The sequence below is a fragment of the Cucurbita pepo genome, chromosome 1, assembly GCF_057944985.1.
Source record: "Cucurbita pepo subsp. pepo isolate OVF chromosome 1, ASM5794498v1, whole genome shotgun sequence".
In the NCBI taxonomy this organism is placed as follows: Eukaryota; Viridiplantae; Streptophyta; class Magnoliopsida; order Cucurbitales; family Cucurbitaceae; genus Cucurbita; species Cucurbita pepo.
The window spans coordinates 3,776,716-3,798,432 of record NC_141798.1 but is presented as its reverse complement, the minus strand read 5'-3'; the positions used below and the strand labels follow the sequence as shown (position 1 = coordinate 3,798,432).

At 37.4% G+C, this 21,717-nt stretch overlaps 4 protein-coding genes across 6 annotated transcripts; 1 reads left to right on the top strand and 3 right to left on the bottom strand.

The window, feature by feature from the left end:
* The first annotated feature begins 161 nt into the window (after nt 1–161).
* GCL1 (GCR2-like 1) lies at nt 162–7,664 on the top strand. 3 transcript variants are annotated; one of them, XM_023658268.2, is made up of 6 exons: nt 162–442; nt 564–751; nt 1,456–1,567; nt 1,789–2,259; nt 5,863–6,241; nt 7,264–7,664. In XM_023658268.2, the coding sequence occupies exons 1-5, from the start codon at nt 296–298 to the stop codon at nt 6,202–6,204; spliced, it is 1,260 nt and encodes a 419-aa protein (XP_023514036.2). In that variant the 5' UTR covers nt 162–295; the 3' UTR covers nt 6,205–6,241; nt 7,264–7,664. The 3 variants fall into 3 exon arrangements, with proteins under 3 accessions (XP_023514036.2, XP_023514045.2, XP_023514026.2); XM_023658277.2 differs by having other exon boundaries at nt 7,217–7,664; XM_023658258.2 differs by lacking the exon at nt 7,264–7,664 and having other exon boundaries at nt 163–442; nt 5,863–6,352.
* On the bottom strand, nt 6,486–8,464 carry LOC111778425 (uncharacterized). The gene has a single exon (XM_023658244.2). It carries the CDS (start codon nt 8,357–8,359, stop codon nt 6,614–6,616), a length of 1,746 nt encoding a protein of 581 aa, XP_023514012.2. The 5' UTR covers nt 8,360–8,464; the 3' UTR covers nt 6,486–6,613.
* Nucleotides 8,465–10,035: 1,571 nt separating this feature from the next.
* LOC111793891 (histone H3.3) lies at nt 10,036–11,708 on the bottom strand. The gene is made up of 5 exons (XM_023675962.2): nt 11,560–11,708; nt 10,982–11,053; nt 10,808–10,884; nt 10,628–10,718; nt 10,036–10,529 (listed from the first exon to the last, which is right to left on the bottom strand). The coding sequence occupies exons 2-5, from the start codon at nt 11,051–11,053 to the stop codon at nt 10,359–10,361; spliced, it is 411 nt and encodes a 136-aa protein (XP_023531730.1). The 5' UTR covers nt 11,560–11,708; the 3' UTR covers nt 10,036–10,358.
* Nucleotides 11,709–12,712: 1,004 nt separating this feature from the next.
* Nucleotides 12,713–20,245, bottom strand: LOC111793880 (uncharacterized). The gene is made up of 9 exons (XM_023675950.2): nt 19,283–20,245; nt 18,214–18,423; nt 17,862–18,101; nt 15,053–15,119; nt 14,774–14,965; nt 14,539–14,630; nt 13,769–13,951; nt 13,553–13,689; nt 12,713–13,407 (listed from the first exon to the last, which is right to left on the bottom strand). Exons 1-9 carry the CDS (start codon nt 19,778–19,780, stop codon nt 13,227–13,229), a joined length of 1,800 nt encoding a protein of 599 aa, XP_023531718.2. The 5' UTR covers nt 19,781–20,245; the 3' UTR covers nt 12,713–13,226.
* Between the last annotated feature and the right edge of the window lie 1,472 nt (nt 20,246–21,717).

The window sequence follows — 21,717 nt, the reverse complement described above, 5'->3', positions numbered from 1 at the left end:
ATACTTTTAAAAGATAAAGTAAAAAGATAAAGTAAAAAGATAAAATTATGCTTATGGTTCGTTTTTCACATTTCATTATCTTGTAAAGTTACAGAGAGTAAAAAGTTAAAAAGGAAAATAAAAAATAAAAAACATTATTCGCGTGTAAGAAACAGATAAAACTAAATAGCGGTAGTGGCAGACAGAGAATCGAAATCCACAGATTCGACCTCTTCAAACCGCCATTGATTCCCTTAGTCTCTCATTCTCAATCTCTCTGCTACAAAAGTTTCTTCGAGAAAAGCGGATTTCCAGAATGTCGTCGGCGATGGAGTTCGCGTCGTCGCAAGAGGAGCGAGAAGGAGGAGGAGAAATGACCGAACAGCTGGATTTGATTCCGGTCAAGAGGCTTCTGCTTCCTCGTGAGTTATTTCTCTCTACGGCCGTTTCTTTGAAGAATCAGGTTGGTTCCTTCTTTTCTTCTACACTACCGGAACTCGCGGAATCGATGTAGATCACAACACTGTGCCCTAACGCTGTCTGAACGGAACTAATTTTTTGCTCTCTGTGCTTGAATTTGTTAGGTTGTGGAAGTCACTTGGAAACGACGTCGTGACGATAACATCGGCGTTGATCCGACGGCCTACACTGGCCTCCTTGGAACAGCGTTAACCTGCCTGAGGTCGTACGAGGCCACCGGTAGCCTTCCGGACTTGCACTTGTGCTCCGATATCGTCGACACCTGTTCTCTTGCAGCACGTGCCTCGCACAGGTGATCACGTGATCTTGCTTTCCCTTTTTCATATTTAAAAATAATATATGATGATTGATTATTATTACGAAGTCGGTTGTTGTATGTACGGTGATACTAATTAACGAAAAAGAAACGGAACGGGAAATTAATAAATAAATAAATAATATATATAGGATGAGGTAGTTTTAGTTGAAATTTTGGAATTAGGGATTTAAATTAATTTTTTTAAAATAATAAGAAACCAAGAAGAAAAGATGAAAAATCATGGAAATTGTATTTTTGTAAATAAATAATTTGGGGGAATATGTTTCTTATCCTGCAATTATTTTATTTGATATTCGTGGAAATATTTTATTAAGAAAAACTTTGCCTGTTATTCCTGATAGAATACAATCATTTTCTTTAGCCAAAATTCTCACTTTATAATTAAAAAATAAGATATTCATGATTTAAAAATGATAAGATCTTGATTATTGAATTGTCTTTGATAGTCTCATTTTCCAAAATATATATATATATATGTAGACAATATTATCTTTTTAAAAGACTGTCAAGCATCAAAGCTGTATTACACACGTGATAATTTACCAGGAAGATAAATATCTTCTCAACATTTGACAGGTGTCACCGTCTAGAAATGGAAGACAAAAAAATAAAGGGTGGGCCCACATATATATATATATATATTTTGTATGTTAAATAATAAATATTGTTTTCCGCAGGCACTTGACGTTTTTGTGTGGTAGAGTAGGAGTGTATGCTGTTGGCGCCGTGGTATCTCATTACATGGGGGATCCCCAAAGGCTCGACATGTTCTTCGATCTTTTTCTGCAGGTCTCATTTCTTCTTTTCTCAATTTAATATCTTCTTTTTATATTTTTCCTCCCAGAAAAAGCCATTTGCTTGATCAGAAACAATTTATTATTACCATTTTTGGAAGCATATAAAGACTCGAGCATGATTTTCTTCATCAATATGATTTACAATACTTTCTTCAGTTCAAAGTCTAATAATGTCGCAAAAAGTGGCCTAAAATATTTTGAAACATTTTATAGGCTGCACAAGAGAAAGCTCTCCCAATTGGACCTGAGGAAGGAGGTTTTGGAATGTCATATGATCTCCTTTATGGGCGAGCTGGGTTCTTATGGGCTGCCTTGTTCATAAATAAGCATCTTGGAGAGCAGAAGTTTCCCCATGATCTTCTCATGTCTATAGTTGATGCTGTATTAGCAGGTGGAAGGGTGGGCGCATCCGATAATCCAGACTGCCCTCTGATGTACCGATGGCACGGGACGAGATATTATGGTGCAGCCAACGGCCTAGCTGGTATCTTGCACGTACTTCTCCATTTCCCCCTTTCAAATGAGGATGCTGATGATGTTAAGAGGACGTTGAGATATCTGATAAGCAAAAGGTTTCCACATTGTGGTAACTACCCCTCAAGTGAAGGAAACCCCAGGGACAAATTTGTTCAATGGTCTCATGGGGCAACTGGCATAGGCATTACCCTTTGCAAGGCTTCGCAGGTTTGGTCCCTTTCAATGCTCACCTAGTATCTCTTTTCATGGGTCAGCTTAGACCATGTTGCATGTTGATTATGTTGAGATATGATTCAAAGTATTCAAAATCAAGATATGATTTAGAGTAGTTAGATATGATTCAAATATTCAAACTAACAAGATTTTAGGAGATTGTTATTAGATTTGAGTTTATCTAGATTTCTATGATTTACTATTTCTGGTCCACTGTATTAGCTATAAATACGGGAATTGTGTAACCCTCTAAGCATCAAGTCAGTAGACATTAATAAAGCACTGCAGCTTCTATCTATTCTCATCTATTCCTATCTCTTTCACTATCCCTCTTTCCAACAATTTTGGTATCAGAGCCAGGTTCGTTCGACACGAGGGCGAGTGATTATTTTCTTTCACAAAACAAAAATGGCAGTAGCTGGTTTTTCTTCCTCTGCACCGTTGTTACCAATATTTAATGGTGAGAAATACGAGTGGTGGAGCATCAAGATGAAGACCTTGCTCAGATCGCAGGAGCTATGGGACTTGGTGGAGCACGGGTTTGCTGATGTATTAGAACCCACAATAGAAGAAAAGGAGAGACTAAGAGAAACCAAGAAAAACGATGCCAAGGCTCTATTCATTATTCAGCAAGCAGTTCATGAGACTATTTTTTCACGAATTGCAGCAGCAACCACATCAAAGCAGGCATGGTCAATTCTACAGAAGGAGTTTCTAGGAGACTCAAAGGTCATGACAGTGAAATTGCAATCTCTAAGACGTGATTTTGAAACTCTACTCATGACGAATGGCGAATCAATTGCTGATTTTTTGTCAAGATCAATGGCAATAGTCAGTCAGATGCGTACCTATGGAGAGAAAATTTCAAACGAAACAATTGTTGCAAAGGTGTTGAGAAGCTTGACTCCAAAGTTTGACCATGTGGTGGCCGCCATAGAAGAAGCTAAGGATCTATCCATACTCTCCGTTGATGAACTGATGGGCTCGCTTCAGGCTCATGAGGCAAGAATCAATAGAGCATCAGAAAGAAACGAAGAAAAGGCACTACAAGTGAAGGAGACAACCAATAACGAAAGAGAAAATATTCATTTAGCAGGTAGAAGTCGTGGAAGAGGAGGATTTCGCAACTTCCATGGTGGTCGTGATAACAGGTGGAGAAGTGATGGACAGAGACAATTTAATGAACAAAGGAATGTCATACAATGTTACCATTGTAGAAGGTATGGTCACACAAAATCTGATTGTTGGTATAAAAATCAACGAATGAATTTTGCAGCAGAGAATGAAGAAGAAGAAGAAAAGTTGTTTGTGGCGTGCATGGATACTAATCCAGAAAAAGGTAACTTATGGTTTGTTGATAGCGGATGCTCGAACCATATGACAGGCACCAAATCCTTATTCAAAGAGCTTGATGAGACGCAAAAGATTAAGGTGCAACTTGGAAATACAAAAGAGATGCAAGTTGAAGGAAAAGGTACAGTGAAAGTCGAAACCAGTCACGGTAAGATAAAACAATTAGATAATGTTCAATTTGTACCTGATTTAGGGTACAATTTATTGAGTGTTGGACAATTGATGACCAGAGGACACTCAGTTCTATTTGATGATAACACATGTGTCATCACAGATAAGAAATCAGGCCATAAAGTTGAAATTGCCATGACTTCAAATAAGATGTTTCCACTTGATGTTTCTAACATGGAGGATTTTGCTCTTACTGCTAGCATGAAAGATGATTCAACATTATGGCATCTCAGATATGGACATCTTCATATGAACGGCCTGAAAATACTCAGGGATAAAGGTATGGTTTTCGGATTACCAAGAATTGACTCAACTAATTTATGTGAAGGATGCATTTATGGCAAGCAGACTAGGAAGTTCTTTCCTGTTGGAAAAGCTAAAAGAGCTTCACATTATCTAGAACTAATTCATGCTGATTTATGTGGGCCAATGCAAACGAAGTCCTTGGGTGGAAGTATATACTTTTTACTATTCGTTGATGACTATAGTCGCATGAGCTGGGTTTACTTCCTACAACATAAGTCAGAAACTTTTCAGAAGTTCCAGATTTTTAAAGCTATGGTAGAGAACCAAAGTGGCTGTCACATTAAAGTTCTTCGCACAGACAGAGGTGGCGAGTTCGTATCTAAAGATTTCAATCTCTTTTGTGAAGAAGAGGGCATCCAAAGGGAATTAACAGCTCCCTACACTCCAGAACAGAATGGAATCGCTGAACGAAAAAATCGAACTATTGTGGAGATGGCAAGAAGTATGTTACAAGCAAGGAGACTTCCAAACCAATTTTGGGCCGAAGCCGTAGCAACATCTGTTTATCTATTAAACATCTCACCAACAAAGGCGGTTATGAATCGAACTCCTTATGAAGCATGGCATGGAAGGAAACCATCTGTAAGTCATTTACGAATCTTTGGCTGTGTTGCTTATGCTTTGAAACATCCTCAAACTCGTCAAAAGCTTGATGAAAAATCTGAAAAATGCATTTTCATTGGCTATTGTACTCAATCAAAGGCATATAAACTATACAACCCCGTTAGTGAAAAGATTTTAGTTAGAAGAGATGTAATATTTAATGAAAACGTGAGTTGGGATTGGAGTAAAGAACAGGAGCAGCAAAAGATTACAGTTGAAGTTTCCCCAAATGAAGAGACAAGGGTCAACTCCAGTGCATCTCCCAGTGGATCCACTGCAACACAAAGTGTGTCAAATTCATCATCTTCAGAATCACTTAACAGCAATTCCTCTCTTGAAGAACTTTCAGATGAGACACCTCCAAGGAAGTATAAATCTTTAGCTGACATATATGCATCATGTCAATTTGCTCTTACTGTTTCAGACCCTATGAATTATGAAGAAGCAACTGAAGACGGGAAGAAAGCCATGACAGTAGAGATGCAGTCCTTTAAGAAAGATGAAACATGGGATATGGTTTACCTACCAAACGAAAAGTTTTATGGAGATTTACAAGAAGAGGTTTATGTAAGACCGCCAGAGGGATTCATAAAGGAAGACAAAGAAACAAAGGTATACAAGCTGAGACAGACAATGTACGGGTTAAAGCAGACATACTTACGAAGGTCTTGTCAGAAGAAAAGCTCTGTACTTACATCTGCAACTTTGAATCATGGGGGAGTGTTGAGATATGATTCAAAGTATTCAAAATCAAGATATGATTTAGAGTAGTTAGATATGATTCAAATATTCAAACTAACAAGATTTTAGGAGATTGTTATTAGATTTGAGTTTATCTAGATTTCTATGATTTACTATTTCTGGTCCACTGTATTAGCTATAAATACGGGAATTGTGTAACCCTCTAAGCATCAAGTCAGTAGACATTAATAAAGCACTGCAGCTTCTATCTATTCTCATCTATTCCTATCTCTTTCACTATCCCTCTTTCCAACAGATTAAGGGTTAATGTAATTGCATCATGTTGATTAAGGGTTAATAAAAAGGGTTAATCTGGGCTTGTTCATAAGGAATCAGTTGATGAACTGTATTGGAAAGCTTTATATTCCTGGAATACATAAGGAGGTAACTGAATTGATGGAAGCTCGTTTACTCACATTTCAGGTTTTCCATGAAGACAGAGAATTTAGGGATGCTGCGATTGAAGCAGGGGAAGTAGTATGGAAAAATGGATTGGTCAAGGAAGTTGGACTCGCAGACGGTGTTTCTGGGAATGCGTACGCCTTCCTTTCCCTTCATCGCCTTACCGGAGAGAGCGAGTATGAAGAAAGAGCCAGAGCATTTGGAACCTACTTGTATCATAATGCTAGCAAGCTTGTTGGTGCCGAAAGCCAAAATGAAGGTGACCGTCTTTACTCTCTTTTTCATGGTCTAGCTGGAACTGCTTGCCTTTGGTTCGATCTGTGTAAGCCCGAGGAGTCGAGGTTCCCTGGTTATGAATTGTAGTTCGAGCTCAACTCATGTGGTTAGCATCTTCTTTAAGGTATGAAATTTGTATATTATGCCACTGATGATAATCTTCTGATGTTTTGATGTTATGGACATGATAGTTTTAACCATCTAAGAACAGCAATGTCAACGATTATTTGCACAATGCGTAGGATGAGTTTTCAAATAGGGATGTCTACAATTACAACTTCATTGGAGAGTTTCAAATTAGAAACCCTTTGAATCCAAAACTATATCCAACTATTCTCATTTCATTCGAGAATAAAGACATCTTTGACCCAAATAAAAAAGAGAAGAAAATAATCATAAATAAATCACAATGTAAGCTACTTGTATGAATTTACAGTACAAAAGAATTTAAGAATTGCAAATGCAAAAATGCATCAGAAAGAAAGATGACATAAGTTCATTCTGGGGATTGTTCCTTCTTCTGGAAACTCCTCCTCCTCATCAAAAGATCCCCAAATCTCCTTATCAATGCCTTCTTCTTCCTTGAATTCCTATCCCCTTCTTCTCCATCCAAATTCCCCTCTTCCAAGTGCTCAAGGTCCTCAATCTCATCGTTCAGTATATCCCTATCACCGTCGAACTGAGACAATGATCGTTTCCTCTCGTGCATCCTCCCTGAACCAGGCGAGTCCACCTCGTCGAAAATCGACCCTTTGAGCGTCTCCTCCATTTGAGGCTCTCCCTCGTCCTCTTCGACCTCCTTCTTCTTCTCTGATGTCAGCCTCAGCTCCAAGAAACTGAAACTGAAAGCCTTCCCCAGCCTTCTCCCGAATGTATCTTCCTTTTCTACTGGCGGTGGAGTCAGGCTTGGACTCGGACTCAACGGTGGCCTCGACCTCGTTATCTCCTTCTCCACCTGCTCCTTCCCTTCTTCTTTCCCCTTGTTTTCTTCTTTCCCCTTGTTTTCTTCTTTTCCATTGCTTTCTCCTCTCTTACTTGCTTCTAGCAGCTGCTTTAGCTCCTTAATCTCCTCTAATGCTGCAGCTTTGTTGACTTTCAGTGTCTCATTCTCACTGCTAACGAAATCCAATGCGTTCTCCTTCTCAGCTAAGGAGTCTTTCAGCTGTGAATTCTCTTCAATGGCGATTCCTGCAGCTTCCTTGGCCACTGTGGCTTCGTTCAAGGCCTGTTTTAGAATGTCCCTTAATTTCTTTATCTCTTCTTTTGATGTCATGTTCTTCAATTCTGCTAGCCTCAGAGTATCCATCAAACGGCGATTCTCTTGTTGAGCATTGAATCTGTCGTCTTCGGCTCTTCTTATGCAGTCTACTAAGCTTGTTTCTCTTCCACTCCATGCCAACAGAGACTCCTCTGCTTCCAATCTCAGTCTATCCACAGTGCTTTTGTACAAATCTGCCTCTCTTCTTGCCTCTTGTAGCAAAGATTTGTACTTTTCCTCTGTGTTTTTTAATGTCGTTTTCAAATAATCTGCTTCTTCTTTTGTTTTCTGTAATTCCTTTTCGGTTGTGCTGCATTTCCTTTTCAAATGATGGGCTTCTGTTGCTACCTCTTTTAATGCCATTGCTAGATCGTCCATGGCTGTTTTGTTGTTCTCCTCAGCCTCTGTGGTCACTTTTAGCTCGTTTTTTAGGACACCAAGTTGGTGTCTTGTCGATTGGAGCTCGAATTTTAGGCGTTCGAATTCATTTTTTGTTGGAATGTTGTGCGTCGGGAATTCGTTGAAATGGGTTTCGGTAGAGAATTTCACAAGTTTTTCATGAAGAGATAGGATCTCTATCTTCGATTCTTCCAGGGAAATCTTTGTCTGTTCGAGGCGCTTTGTTTGTTCTGCTAATAATTCCTTGGTTTTCTCTTCTGATTCTTTCGAATTTTGGTACTTTTTTTCGAGTTCTTGGATTCTTGTTTGGGTTTGCGATTCGAAACGTTTCAAAACAGAGAGCTCCTCTTTTTGCTTTGCCATATTAGAACTCTTCTCTGCCAATTGAAGCTCCAATTCCTTAGCCTTTTCCATGGCAGAATCTCTTTTGCTCTTCACAGATTCCAACTCAGACCTGAGCTTTGTATTGGTCTCGTCCGCCATTTTCTTCATCTCTTCCAGCTGATCATTAAGCTCGGATGAACCATTTTGTTCTTCCTCTGCCACACGAGTTTTCTCATCAGTCTTCTCCATTTGTTGATGCATCTCAGAAACTCTGATCAACTTCTCAGCGAATTTGGCAACAAAACACAAAACAGAACAAAACCCATTTCCTCAAGAAATCAAAATTTCAATAGAATCAAAAGAAATGAAGAATCTATATCGAAGAACAGGAAAATTGTAGGAAAGAGAAATGGTCAATGGGAGAAAACTAGGAGGGGAAGAGAAAAGGAAACTTACAGAATCGAAGTAGTTAAAAGAACACGCAATTCCATTCAAAGAAGAACAGCTACAAAAGTGAAAGGGATTGAAGATATGTGTGTTGGTTTGTGAATTTGGAGATTTGAGCAAAGATTGGAAGAAGAAAATAGGTTTGAGAATGAAGGAAAATCCGAAGTTGGCGGTTGTTCCAGTAAACTAATTATTGGGCTTTCAATCTTTGTCAATTCTAAAAAAAAAAAAAAAAAAAAAAAAAAAAAAAAAAAAAAAAAAAAAAAATTAAAATGAGAGAGAGAGAGAGAGGCAGAGGAAGGACGAAGTTAATTAGGAATTGGATTTGACGTTGTCAATTGGCCTTTTTTCTTTTTTTGTTAATTATTTGTTTAATTCTTAGTTTAAGTAATAAATAATGATATCCTTAAAATATATGTTTTCTTAATTTAGTAGGTGTTTGAATGTTGTATTAAAATATAAATTTTGTCATATAAGGTGGAATTTAGTCGTATTATTTAATAAAATCTCATAAACAATCTCGGTTAGAATGTGAACTCGAGTAAAGAAGAGATACATGAATGAACCAAAAACCACAATCAATGAGAGCAGCCTTTTTCAATGTTTCAATTATAAAACTTTCTTTAGGTAATATGGTACGTAAGATTGTTATTAGTAAACACAAGTAACTAAATTGGAACGTTGTTGAGAAAGAAAAAACTCCCAAGCTCTCAAACATGTTACTTCATTCATAAATTTTATTACATTTTTGAAACATTCAATGATGTGAACTTAACACTTAAATTCTTGACAATTAAGTGAAAAGGAATTTGGAAGATTTGGTTCTATTTGTCTCATCATTCTCTTTAATCCAATTTACCTCTTCTAAGGCATTATTAATTAATCTTTATTGGGTTGTTTTCTTTTAGGTATGAACAATTTATTTATAATAATTCATCCTACAATGGAAACAAAGCTCCTATGACTATCTCGAGACAATAAACCAACCCAACCTCACATGCATTGTACCCCTCAACTACGTGAGCACTCCACACACCTCACCTTCAACCTCCCCGCACGTACAGTGAATAATAACTCCATCTCTCTACGTTTACTAGATTTGGACAGAACCTCGAGGCTATGAAAAGAGCAAAAGCTTAGCATAGCCTAAGCTTTTTTGGGTTGGTGGGTAGGTGCCACAAGTGTTATAAATTATATGTACATACATGAAGAATGCCAATTCTAGAGGGTTGTTTTGTTGATAGTCCACTTAGTAATGAGGAATGAATGAGGCAACAATCCAAGGAAAACAAGAACAGTAGTTCATTGGTTATCAATCCAAATATAAGAGTAAATTGGACAAATTAATGGCTTGACAACAGCTTCGGACCAGACCCGTGGTAAAGAGTTTGTATAACAAGCACATGAAAAATTTTCTAAGAATCGCAATAGGAATTAATTATCCATTCTAAGCAATATAGATAGAAAAATTGAACTGGAACTTACAAACCTGAACTAAAGATTAGATGTGATAGGTTAAACCAGCGATATTAGTTTGGCTGCATGCCCAAAGTACACAATTCAATGAAATACAGAATCGAACTCCCATCTTTTGAAAAAACTAAAAACAAAATCATCCACAGCTAAACATCAACATGCACAAGCAAAGCATTATGCCATTTTACCACATATTCACTACAAGTTTCCTAGTATTGCTATCTACCGACGTTGCTTAAAACAAAAGTAAGAACCATCCATCCATCCATATCCATATCATCACATCAATTAGGCCTTTGATCACCTCCTTGCAGCCAATAACACCCACCATCATCTTCTATGCACGTTCACCTCGGATTCTCCGAGCCAACTGGATATCTTTGGGCATTATGGTAACACGCTTGGCATGAATGGCGCACAGATTGGTGTCCTCGAACAACCCAACAAGGTAGGCCTCGGCGGCCTCTTGCAAAGCAAGAACAGCATGGCTCTGGAAACGCAGATCAGTCTGCACCAATAGAATTAACGCAAGACCTTAATTACACAAACCTCGGCAAAATCTACAAGCAGGAGATGAAATATAAGTTAACAGACATATGAACATACCTTGAAGTCCTGTGCAATTTCACGAACCAACCTCTGGAACGGCAACTTCCTAATCAAAAGCTCAGTACTCTTCTGGTACTTGCGAATTTCACTGCGCATCAAAACGTAATCGAAAGTTACAAAACACATATAGCAAATTCCAGATGGAAAACATGGGAGATTTAGGCCACGTGAACTCACCGAAGAGCAACAGTACCAGGTCGGTATCTGTGAGGCTTCTTCACCCCTCCTGTGGTTGGGGCGGACTTACGTGCTGCCTGCAGTTCCAAAAACATAACCACATTAGAACGTTCATAGAATTGAGAAATCAACCAAATTCACCCACGGAATCGAACTTATGAAAATTGAACAAACCTTTGTGGCCAGCTGCTTCCTGGGAGCCTTTCCTCCAGTAGACTTACGGGCAGTTTGCTTGGTACGAGCCATCTGCGGAAAATAAACCCCACTTCCGATTTATTCACAATTAAACCGTACTATACTCAAATTCAGGTCAGGCAAATGCTTCAATTTAAGCGCCCACATAAGACTACACAACGCTAAAATCTAATTCGTCACATCCAATTGATAGCTAATCCCATTTCCTAACAACTACCAGAATCACATGTTCTCACAAACTTCCAGAAACAAAGAACACGAAACCTAAAAGAGACAACAAATCAGGGGAAGTTGTTAACGTATGAGAAACCTAAAACCCAGGTAACTCTTAAGTGCTCCAAAATTTCTCAAGCCTAAGTCTGGAAACACAATCAAAAGCGGAGAACGCCGAACAAGGATATGAATCATCAACGAAAATAGCAAGATCCAGCAACGATGCAGCAACTCTAAAGAAGAAAACCCAAAAAAGAAGTGTAAAACCCTAAACATATTCCCCAGTAGCAAAACAAAAATTAAAAAATGGCGAAAGAAAACAAAAAATATAGAATCAGGCATACCTCGTGTTGCTTGGCGCTGCTTCTTCTCTTTCTTGAGCAGATCTCTCAATGTCAAAGAAGCTAAAAAGTTTGACAACAAGAGCAGTTAGGGCGTATTTATAGGGTCGTACTGGAAGATAGAATCTGAGATCGGACGGTTAAGAAAGCATATCCGTGTGTTTTTTCGGTGTACGAATCTAACGGTAAATGATGGCGTGAGTTGTGTTTTCTCGAGTAGAGTGAACGGCCAGGATGTGACCTTTAGAAGGAAGACGAGGATCGAGAGAATGCAATTCTCGTTTCCGATTGGTCGGAATTGCGATAAATCTGTGGCATTTAACTTTTTTTTTTTTTTTTTTTTTTTTTTTTTTTCTTTTTTTGAGAGGTTATAGAATCAAACCGTTAAATATGGAGTGTTACCCAATTTCAAGGGGTCTTTGGATTTTGAAGTTGTCAAACATAAAAGATTGGAAAATTGGAGTTTTGTTTATTCTGTTGGGAGATATACGGGAATTGCAAAAAATAGAACTTTCAAATGGTCGCCATACAGGATTTTATCCAATTTGGGTTACTGGAATTGCACTATATTATAGTTTCTTTTCTTAACACAAATTTCCAGGAAATTTGTGTTCATTTTATTTTGGCCTTCAAGATATATATCTTTCAAAAGTTTCGTTGTTAAAATGAATGACCAATATCATGAATAAATTAATTGTGACCAAAATAACGAGATCTAGTTGTAAGAGAAGTTAGAGGCGAAACAACTGTAAAAAAAAAAAAAAATACTCAATGTAGCAGAAAAGTTCAAGTTAACACAAAAGACTAAGCCTTGAGACAAACGAGAAGACGAAGAATTTTGATCGAAAACTAAATACAACTCCTAGCCCTCGATCTTGGTCTCGACCACCCTTTGATCTGCCTTATTGATAGGTTAGTGTTGATGCTATGGCCGGCCTCTCGAGGGACACGTGTCATGCATATCCTCTACTCATGACATTCCTGTTCAATTTGCATGACATCTAACTTCATTTGAACTCTAAAAAGAGTCATTTTAATTAATTGATATTTGTTTATGAAATGGTAAAAATTTCAATTCCCCCTTGTATCTAACATAGCACTTAAAGATACGTCCAACTTGGACATGATTTAATCTTAGGCAACAAGAACAGCTTCCTGAACTTCGAAAATGCTTTCTTATAACATTCCAATAATGAACAGACTCAAGTTACAAAGATGAAGTCACACTTTTCATGATTTGACACTTTTGTAATAAGCGTCCTAGAAGCGATTGTATACTCCCCCATTTGCCAGCATCTACAAGTAACTTGTTTCATTTCTCTGCTTCAATTTCTTTTCCCCACTTTTTTTCCAGAGAAACGAAAGAAAAATTGGCCCAAAAAATAAGAGGGAACTAAATGAATCTTCAAGACTCAATAGAAACCTACAATAAATTATCACATTCTCATCTAACTAGACAGTAAGCCCAGGATAGGTTGCTCATAAACGTTAAAATGGAGGGCAACCACCATCACACTACCAGTGTTTCATAAATTTTAGCTTCAGAACAAACACCAATTTGTGATCCTACTGCAACGCTCAAGAGGTCAATGGTGTAATGTTTCGGTTGTGAACTGACCTTTGAGGAAGACTATGAACTCAAATTTGTTTTCGCAATATCTAGATTGTGATCATACTTCATGGAAGTTAAATAAGTCTGCAACGTTAAGGTGCTTTGCGAGACAGCGAATTGCTGAGCAGACAACTCCAGAATTCGAAGCAACAGAATCGGGGAGATAAGGCAGACAAATAGGAAGATCATCATCTTCTTTAGTACTGAAGAAGGATAGCACGGATCGACAGAATATAAATCTGCAGATTATGGAACAAAAGAAAGATAATTGTTACTTCTTTCCATGGCTAGAGCATTCCACATGATTCACGCTTCCATAAAAAAGATGCTTTGGGTACATATAATATTTGCATAAATAACATAAGCAAGTTGACTGGAAAATACCTGAGAATGAGACGGCGTAAAAAGTTATCAGACAAAACTTGGGCCCAAACGATATTCAAGCTAGTTGATGTACAAAGAACTGTTTCCCACTCCGAAAGTGCGGTGGAGACTATGGTTTCAGCATCATTGTAAACATCCTATAAATAATGAGTTGTGGATTAAACGGAAGTCCTGAAAAAATTTGAAGAGGAGTTTTGACTGTAATAATGAACCTACTGTATCCATATTGGCCGAGGACAGGCCAACCATTTCCAAAAATGCAGGAAGAGGGGCACTCAAGAAAAAAGTGAACTGACTTCCTGATTGAATTGTATCAACATTTAAGGGATTCTTGAATGCAGGCCTCAAAGGTGATAGAAGTATGGCGGCAGTCTCTCCTCTCTCTGCGCCATGTAGAACCTGAAAACCAAATATCGTTTCCACGTTAGCAGTCAGATTGACTTGAGAGTAACAACAGAACAAGGTATCGCACTTAATATGTAAGATTTAGGAATACTAAACGAAGTGAATTCTGAGATAGTCCTCTGAGACTTGTGGTTGGTCAAATAGAATTTCATAACATAGGCTTGACAGCATAGAAAAATTGACGGATTTAAGTGACTCCTTGAAGCATTGTATCTCTAAAGACCAATTAAATTCACTCTAGACCAGACAGGTCCATCAACATGAAACTGTCAGTAAGATACTGGTGAACTGGCAATTTTGCGTACATGAAAAGATTCATACTGAAAGTGCAACATGAAAGTTGAAAGCAATAGTTGGCTTCAACACCTGTCCTTTTATACAAGGAAAGCAGATCAATTTAATGCATCAGATGGTCATAACTATCTCATGTCATACTCAAAGCCGAGATAATCACGTATATAGAGCTGATATGACGATACTGAAGAAAAACCAGAAATATCCACCTATTTCATTTTCAATATAGCAGTGTGAAGCAAACCATGATGACCTGGCAACACATGTAAAAGTTTTGACAAACCTGCCTTGAATGCATGGCTGTTGTTACTGTCAACTATCAGAAAAACAGGTCTACGTGTAAAGGGTATTATATCACCAGGGTATAGAACGTTTGGACCTGAAAATTGAGAGAGAGAAAAAGGAGAAGAAGAATAAGAAGAACTCTAAGGCATCAATGAAATTGGAAACAACAAAAAGTTGAGAAGTATCCACATAACTCAATAGAAAAGACGATCGAGAGAGAGTATGACAGGACTGTACCTCCATTACTCCTATGCCCAAACCACAAATACTCATCATATAGGTCACTTGATCCTCGCTTCTCACTCTTACAAGATTCAGGCACAGCATTACAATTTTCTCGTGAGTTCTGGGTGATGACTTTACTTCTCACGGATTTTCTTGATTCCCCATAACTTGCCATTTGATTGACACTGTTTTGACAACATTTTCCTGCACATATTGTCAATGAGTGCCAATAAATAATAGAAATTTTAAATGAGATCAGTTCACTTGAATCATTGATTATAGGACATTAACCTGCTGCAGATAGATAAATCAGCATGATACTATCTGGAAGGAGCTCCTCACAAACTGTAGCCATGACCTGATCACAAGCCAAGAAGCTCCATTGAAAGTTCTTATCATACAAAAAAAAAAAAAAAAAAAAAAAAATATGCGGGCAGAGCAACCACACACACCATCTGGCAAAAAACACGATGCAGAGTAGGCATTCTCATAACAAAAACATTGTTTCGGTTCAGAAATGACCTACTTGATAATTTTAATTAACTATGTACAGAACTAAACTCAAAAATTTTCTTTTGCAATTCTCCTAAAGGTAGATAGTAAGTATCAACTATTTCATAGTCATTGGTGAGTTTGATTAGTACAGGGGTGGGTTACTACATCGATATTGTATAAGGGATAGATAGTGTCTATTAGAGGGAACTGTTAATTACCATTGGTTTTAGAGAAGTGAAGTAGGAAAATATTTGGACATTTTAAAAAGCTCACTGAGATGCACGCCTAGGCCCAAGGCACAGTCTCTGCACCTTGCTTAAAAAAGTGAGGCTCCCTTAATGAAGCACATGCCTCAATATAAGGGAAAAGGCACAAACGAATACTCTTTTACAAAATAATCTTTTTCCCCTAAAATAAAATCTCTGTTTTCTTAAAGTTTTCATCACTTCATATACATAAAATCTATTAACATTTTTCAACTGAGTGCATCACAAAAAAAAAACATGCTTTTTTTTTTCACCACACGCTTAAGCCCCAGAGTGGTATTCAGCTTTAATGTGTCTCGAGCTTTAAAATCCATTGGTGGATGGAAATCTAGATCTTGGAACACTCGGTGAGGAATGAAGAAACTTGAAGACCAAGGGGCTCACAATCCACATTGAAGGACGGTGGCACAATTCAATAAGGCCCCATAACAACAGTGAAGGTAGCACGAAAAGCTCAAACCAATCTTGAACAAATGAAAGCCATACCTAGTGCCTATTTTTCATAAATAGAAAGTGGTGGGAGCATAGAAGAAGATATGGTCAATCTTGGTAGACAAAATTCCAAAGGAGTGGTTTTACCGCAAACAGAAAATTAGGGTTTGAAGAGTAGATTTCGATAACCAAGTAGAAAAATTGATGGCATTGGCTACAAAATAGAATAGAATGCAATCAATAAGAAGAAAAAGGTTGATAGTTGAGAATGCTACTACATGAGCTTGAGAGGTTCTGGGCACTAAATTTCATGAGTGGGCTGAGAGTGTGACTGCATCAAGACCCAAAAAACCATAGAATAAGAGGCCAAATTCCACTTTCAAACATGGATTTGATAGAGTAGGGAAAAGGAAGCTCCGAATGGAGATGGGAACCTAGAGAAGAAGCGCAGACTAAGCACTGTGCATGGGAAGGTACCTTCTGAAGTTGTGAAGATGATAGAGAAAAGCAAGAGTGAAGCTGGAATACTTTCTTTGAATGTAGAGGTCACTGCTCTAATATCAACCTTCCCATGTCAAGCATTACAACAGTGACGTGAGAGGGGCTAAAGTAGTATGACTAGCGAAGACTTATATACCAAAGAAAAAGGGTGCTTTCTCTCTCTTACTATGGATACCTGAAGTCACAATGGTCACTAAGAGGAGATTGGGCATATCCTAGTTCTTATTCATTACCTAGAGGACAAGGTAATATATAGGCAGGGGGTGGTGATAAGCATTGGAGTATAGGATGAAGATTTTAGGTAGTATGGAAATAGCTAAGGAGAAAAGTTTGGGGCTGAATGCAGTACTGACTATGGGAAGCTAGAGGAGAAACACCGGCAGAGACACTGTTCTTGAGTACCTCCAAAAGTGTGAAGATGACTGAGAAAAAATATGGAGTGCGCACTAGAGGAGCTGTTGATAATTCCCCTCACAGGCTCCAGCACCAACAACCATCGAAGCAGAATTTTCTCACAAAAAAGTGGTGATTTCTCCCTCTGACGTTGAATAGCTATAAGGCACAATAGTCATTATGAGAAGATATGACATATCTTAATTTTGAATCCATCACCTTGAGGACAAGGTAATTTTGGACAGTGGGTGGTTATAGGAATTGGAATTTAGTTAGGTGTTATATGGGTAGTTATGCGGCAAATTATGAGTTCATTAGCGTTTAGTATTAGAAGAAAGTGGGAAAGGTTGGTAAATATTTGGGTACAGAACTGGGGAGAAAGATCCTTCTCTCGATGCTATCAACCTTCTTATTTTCCTTTGCTTCAGTAAAGCATGCGTAAGTTCCTATCCTTATTAGATCATGCGAAGCAAATCCAAGATAATAAGTGCAAGCAGAACGAATGCAGAGCTTCAGGGTATCATATCATATGTAACAAGATACTGGGCATATACCCACAATCAATTCAGAAGAATAACGAGAAAATATTTTGAGATAAGAGCATCTTAGGAAATAAAATACAGAAATTGGCCAACTTAAAATTTAAAAATTGATCAACATTCACTGGACAACTATTTTCGATCTTCTTGCTTCAGTTTTCAGAGATGTAAATTTTGGTGGTTTAATGGATTTGGTCTTGTTCAACACTTTTCATTGGTGTAAATGTAAACACCCCTTAAGTAATCATAGTCTTTCTATTTCCCTCTCCAATTGGACTTCTTTCTTGTAATTTTGCGTGTATTTTGGGGGGGTTTTACCTCCCTTAATTTCATTCATCAATAAAATCTGTTTCTCTTCTCTAAGAAAACAAAAACACTAGCTGAACAATTGAGAAAAGGCCAAAAGTTGAATAAATTAAAAACTCTACCATACAACTGAAGCAGTAACAATTTCATGAATAAATAAAAACTTACAGCTATCAAATGAGTCACGGAAGGCCGATAGAGGATAGCTTTCTTTGGATTTGGAGGTAAAGATGGATCAGTCATATCGGTAGCTAAATTAATATCAATTATACCAGAAGCCCCAGAATGATCAATGGTAGCACCATTTTCATTTGGTTCAACTGGATGCTTTTGGTAGAAGAAGCCAGGCTCCCATTCGAGACATTGTAGCATTCTATACGTGTCTAAAGTAATTTCTGCAAATTTAACCTGAAAGTAGTAGTACATGAAATCAGTTAAATCTATAAGCATTCTTCTCATTGAAGATTTATATTTACTCTCGCGACAGACAAAAAAATATATATAAATCTAGTTAACTCACCTCATTTCGGTGGTAGCTTGTCAAAACAGCATCTCGGAATTTAAGAACCCTCTTTGCATGGAAACGAGCTACAAATGGAAGGGATAACTGATGGGAATCAAATGAAGCAGAGTAACGCAGAGGTCTGACATTCATTGAGATTGTTGCTGCTACTTTCATGAAGCAGAAAATTTCTTGTACAACTAGCCGCCATTCTTTAAAGTCAGTGCCCTAGAAGCAATAGTTAGCGTGCCTCAGTTATGTAGTGAAAAGCTGCAGTGATATCCTTGTAACATTTTCTAAGTGAAGAAGATATCGATACTTTGAAGTAAAAAGGGAGCTTATTTATTTGATCAAGCAGGGGTGTTAAAATCATTTTCATTCTTCAAAAATTACACATAAAACTCTGTGAAGTATGAGCATAACCATGTTTAATTTGAAAAAAAAAAAAAAAAAAAAACCTAAAGCACGAGATCTGGATAAATGTTAAACACAACAATCAACCGTGATTTGAATAATTATATGGAGACCTCATACTGATCTCAACAGTCATAATTAAAAAATCTCCCAAATATCTTATATTGGTAAGTTCAATTCAAAGTTGCATACAAGCCAGCAAAAAGAAAAAAAGAAGTAAAAGGAAAATTACTCCTCCACTGTTCGCATTTGTTGGGAGCGTGATTCAATTTCTTGATAGAGCCCTTTCAGATAAACTATTTCCGGGACACAAACATGACAAATAGTGCAAGCATATTATAAATGTTTCTATACTATGTTAGGTTGGGCAGCTGAGAAGAAACCAAATGAATGGAAACAAACATAAACTTGCTCTTCAATTCAAAGAAAAGGCAATCGAATTTTTAAATATTAATTAGAATTATGGTAAAGAAAGAAAGACAGCAGAACAATCTAAGCTACACAAGGTCTAGACAGCATTGAATCAAAAGCCAAAATTAGAAAAATAAGCTGGATCGTGAAAAAAAAATGAGCTCCAAAAATAAACAGGCCGTCAAAAAAGTCCATCAGCAAACTGAAAATATTTGACATAAACCAAAATTCAGTTATAATTATTGAGCAAATTAGAAGTTACCCGAAAAGCGGCCTTGCTATCGTCCACCAGAGCCTTCAATCTCTCGGCGAGAACCTGAACCGTGTGCGTGCGATTCAAAAGCAACGAAACCAGCAAAAACCTCGCGTAAAACCTCAGCTGTTTAAACCTCGCTCCCAGATCCTTCCTCGAATTCTTCAATTCCTCAAAATAGTTTCGATTAAGAATCGCTTCGTAGAACACATAGGCTTCAATCAAGAACCTGGCCTCACTGGTTCTCATATAATGCCCAAAGTAAAGCTGACCTATCCGACTAGCGATCTCGCCAATTTCAGAGCGGTTGAGACCAGATTCAACAAGCTTCGCGCGGAATTCCTGCTGGAACTTCCATAGACGCATATATGCCTTGAAAACCTTATGAAAATAGTGGTGGTTGTCCACACGGCCGTAAGCCGGGACGTCTTGGACCCTAGCAAATTTCCGGTCGGCGCTCTCCACCAGAGCTCGGAAGGTCTTCGCAACAGAGTTGCTGTCGGTCATTCCGGAGGTCTCAATTACCAGACCGGTAGCCACAATCACCGGCTCTCATCGAACAAAAACAGAACAATAGAAACTGCAAAGTGAAGTATCAGAGGAAAAGTTGAAACAAAGAAAGTGAGCTTCCTTCAGAGAAAGAAAGAGAGAGTGCCGCGCGCGCAAGTTCGTGTACGTGCTTATACGATGCAGAGCACCAGAAAGAGAGAGAGATAAGTAGTTGGGACTTTTTGCTTGGGACTCGTGTGGGGTTTGGTTGTATTGCGGTGTCATAAATCAATCCACTTTTTCTGTTTCCGTCCTTCTTCCTCCTCGAACTCCTTAGCTTTTACTCTGTCGTATGAAACGGAATTTGGACTTGAAATCCGTCAAAAGCGAATTGCGGAGGTGAGAGAGCGGCCGGAAATGGCAGGAATTTTGGCGGCTATGGCGGAGAAAGGAAGGAGAAGTGATGAGACATGTGGGAGAGGTGTGCTTTTTGAGCACTGCCATTAAATTTTGTCATCTCAAATCGTGACCGTTGATTGACGCCATGCATCTTCTGATCCGACGGTCATGCCTACTATTTTTCTCCTTTTTTTTTTTTTTATTTTACTTTTTCCCGCTTTGCTAATATTTCCATCCGGGTTATGAATCAATAATTAAAATTTGAATTATATAGTTAGAATATTAGAAAAGAATAAGACAATATTAATTATTGACCTAAGTTTATTGAATTATGTATGAAAGTGAAATTAATTTGCAAAATAAATACTAATGTTGTTTCTGCAAAAAATAAATTAAATGGATAATTTAATATTTTGATGTAATGAAATAATGAAAGCAGGAGAAATGAGTCTGGCAGGCATGAGGGTAAGCGTGAATTAGTTTATCCTATAACGAAATGGACGATATTAAATAAATAATATAAGATGGCCAACGAAGGAAGAAAGAAAAGCATATGCAATATAATTAATTAATAGAGTATGAAATTATATTTCAAATCTGAAAAATTAATTTTCAAAATGTTCAGCCACCAAACGTTGCGCTGCACTGCACATTCTCCATTTTCTAATATTTATTTATTTATAAGGAATAAATAATAACTGATTGGTCGGCATATGATACACAAGAGTTAGGTGGTTCTTGAATGGAAGAGAAAATAATACAATAATTGAAATATATTTATAAATGAACTGTTCATATTAGACACTGCCACGTGGGATCATTGACTTGGGTGATGACCAATGATTAGGAAAGAGAAAAAGATATTTGGTTTTAAATATTATTTTTCGGAGCTTACTTAATAATTAATTCATATACGAAGGATAATTACATGTTTAAGTCTAATTAAATTAAAATCATAATTTGTAATTTGATTACATTTTATCGTGCTACTAATAAGTTGTATAATTAAAAAATTAAAAAATCCTAATTTCTTTTTTGGTGGTTAGATTTGAATTAGAAAAACAAATAAAATAAAATGGGGCATGAGCTTTGCCGAGGTTGCACTTTATTAGGTGGATACTTTTTCTCTACTCTACAAATTTGTGTCCTTTTGTGTCGAACATCTTAAATCATCATCACCCTCCTAATAAAATCCATTATTTCTCGTGCTTACTCCAACAATCTCGAGATCTTATTTGACAAAGTTTGCCATAATTTTTTTTTTCTTAGAAAAGACATGTTTTGTCTTCATATATTTATTTTGCATTATTGAATCACATTTTTAGTTTAATAAATTGTTTGATAAGATTAAACTGATGACGACAAATGTATTGTCTATTTATGTTAGATATTAATTGACTTATTGCAATTTTAATTTAGTGGTTAAATACTTGATTACAAAGTAACTGTTTCTTTTTCTTGGACAATATCTCTTAGACACAATATGAAAGAAGGATTGAGGCTACTAGATGTAGAGGAACTGTTATCAACCAACTTCTTAACATAATTCGGCATTA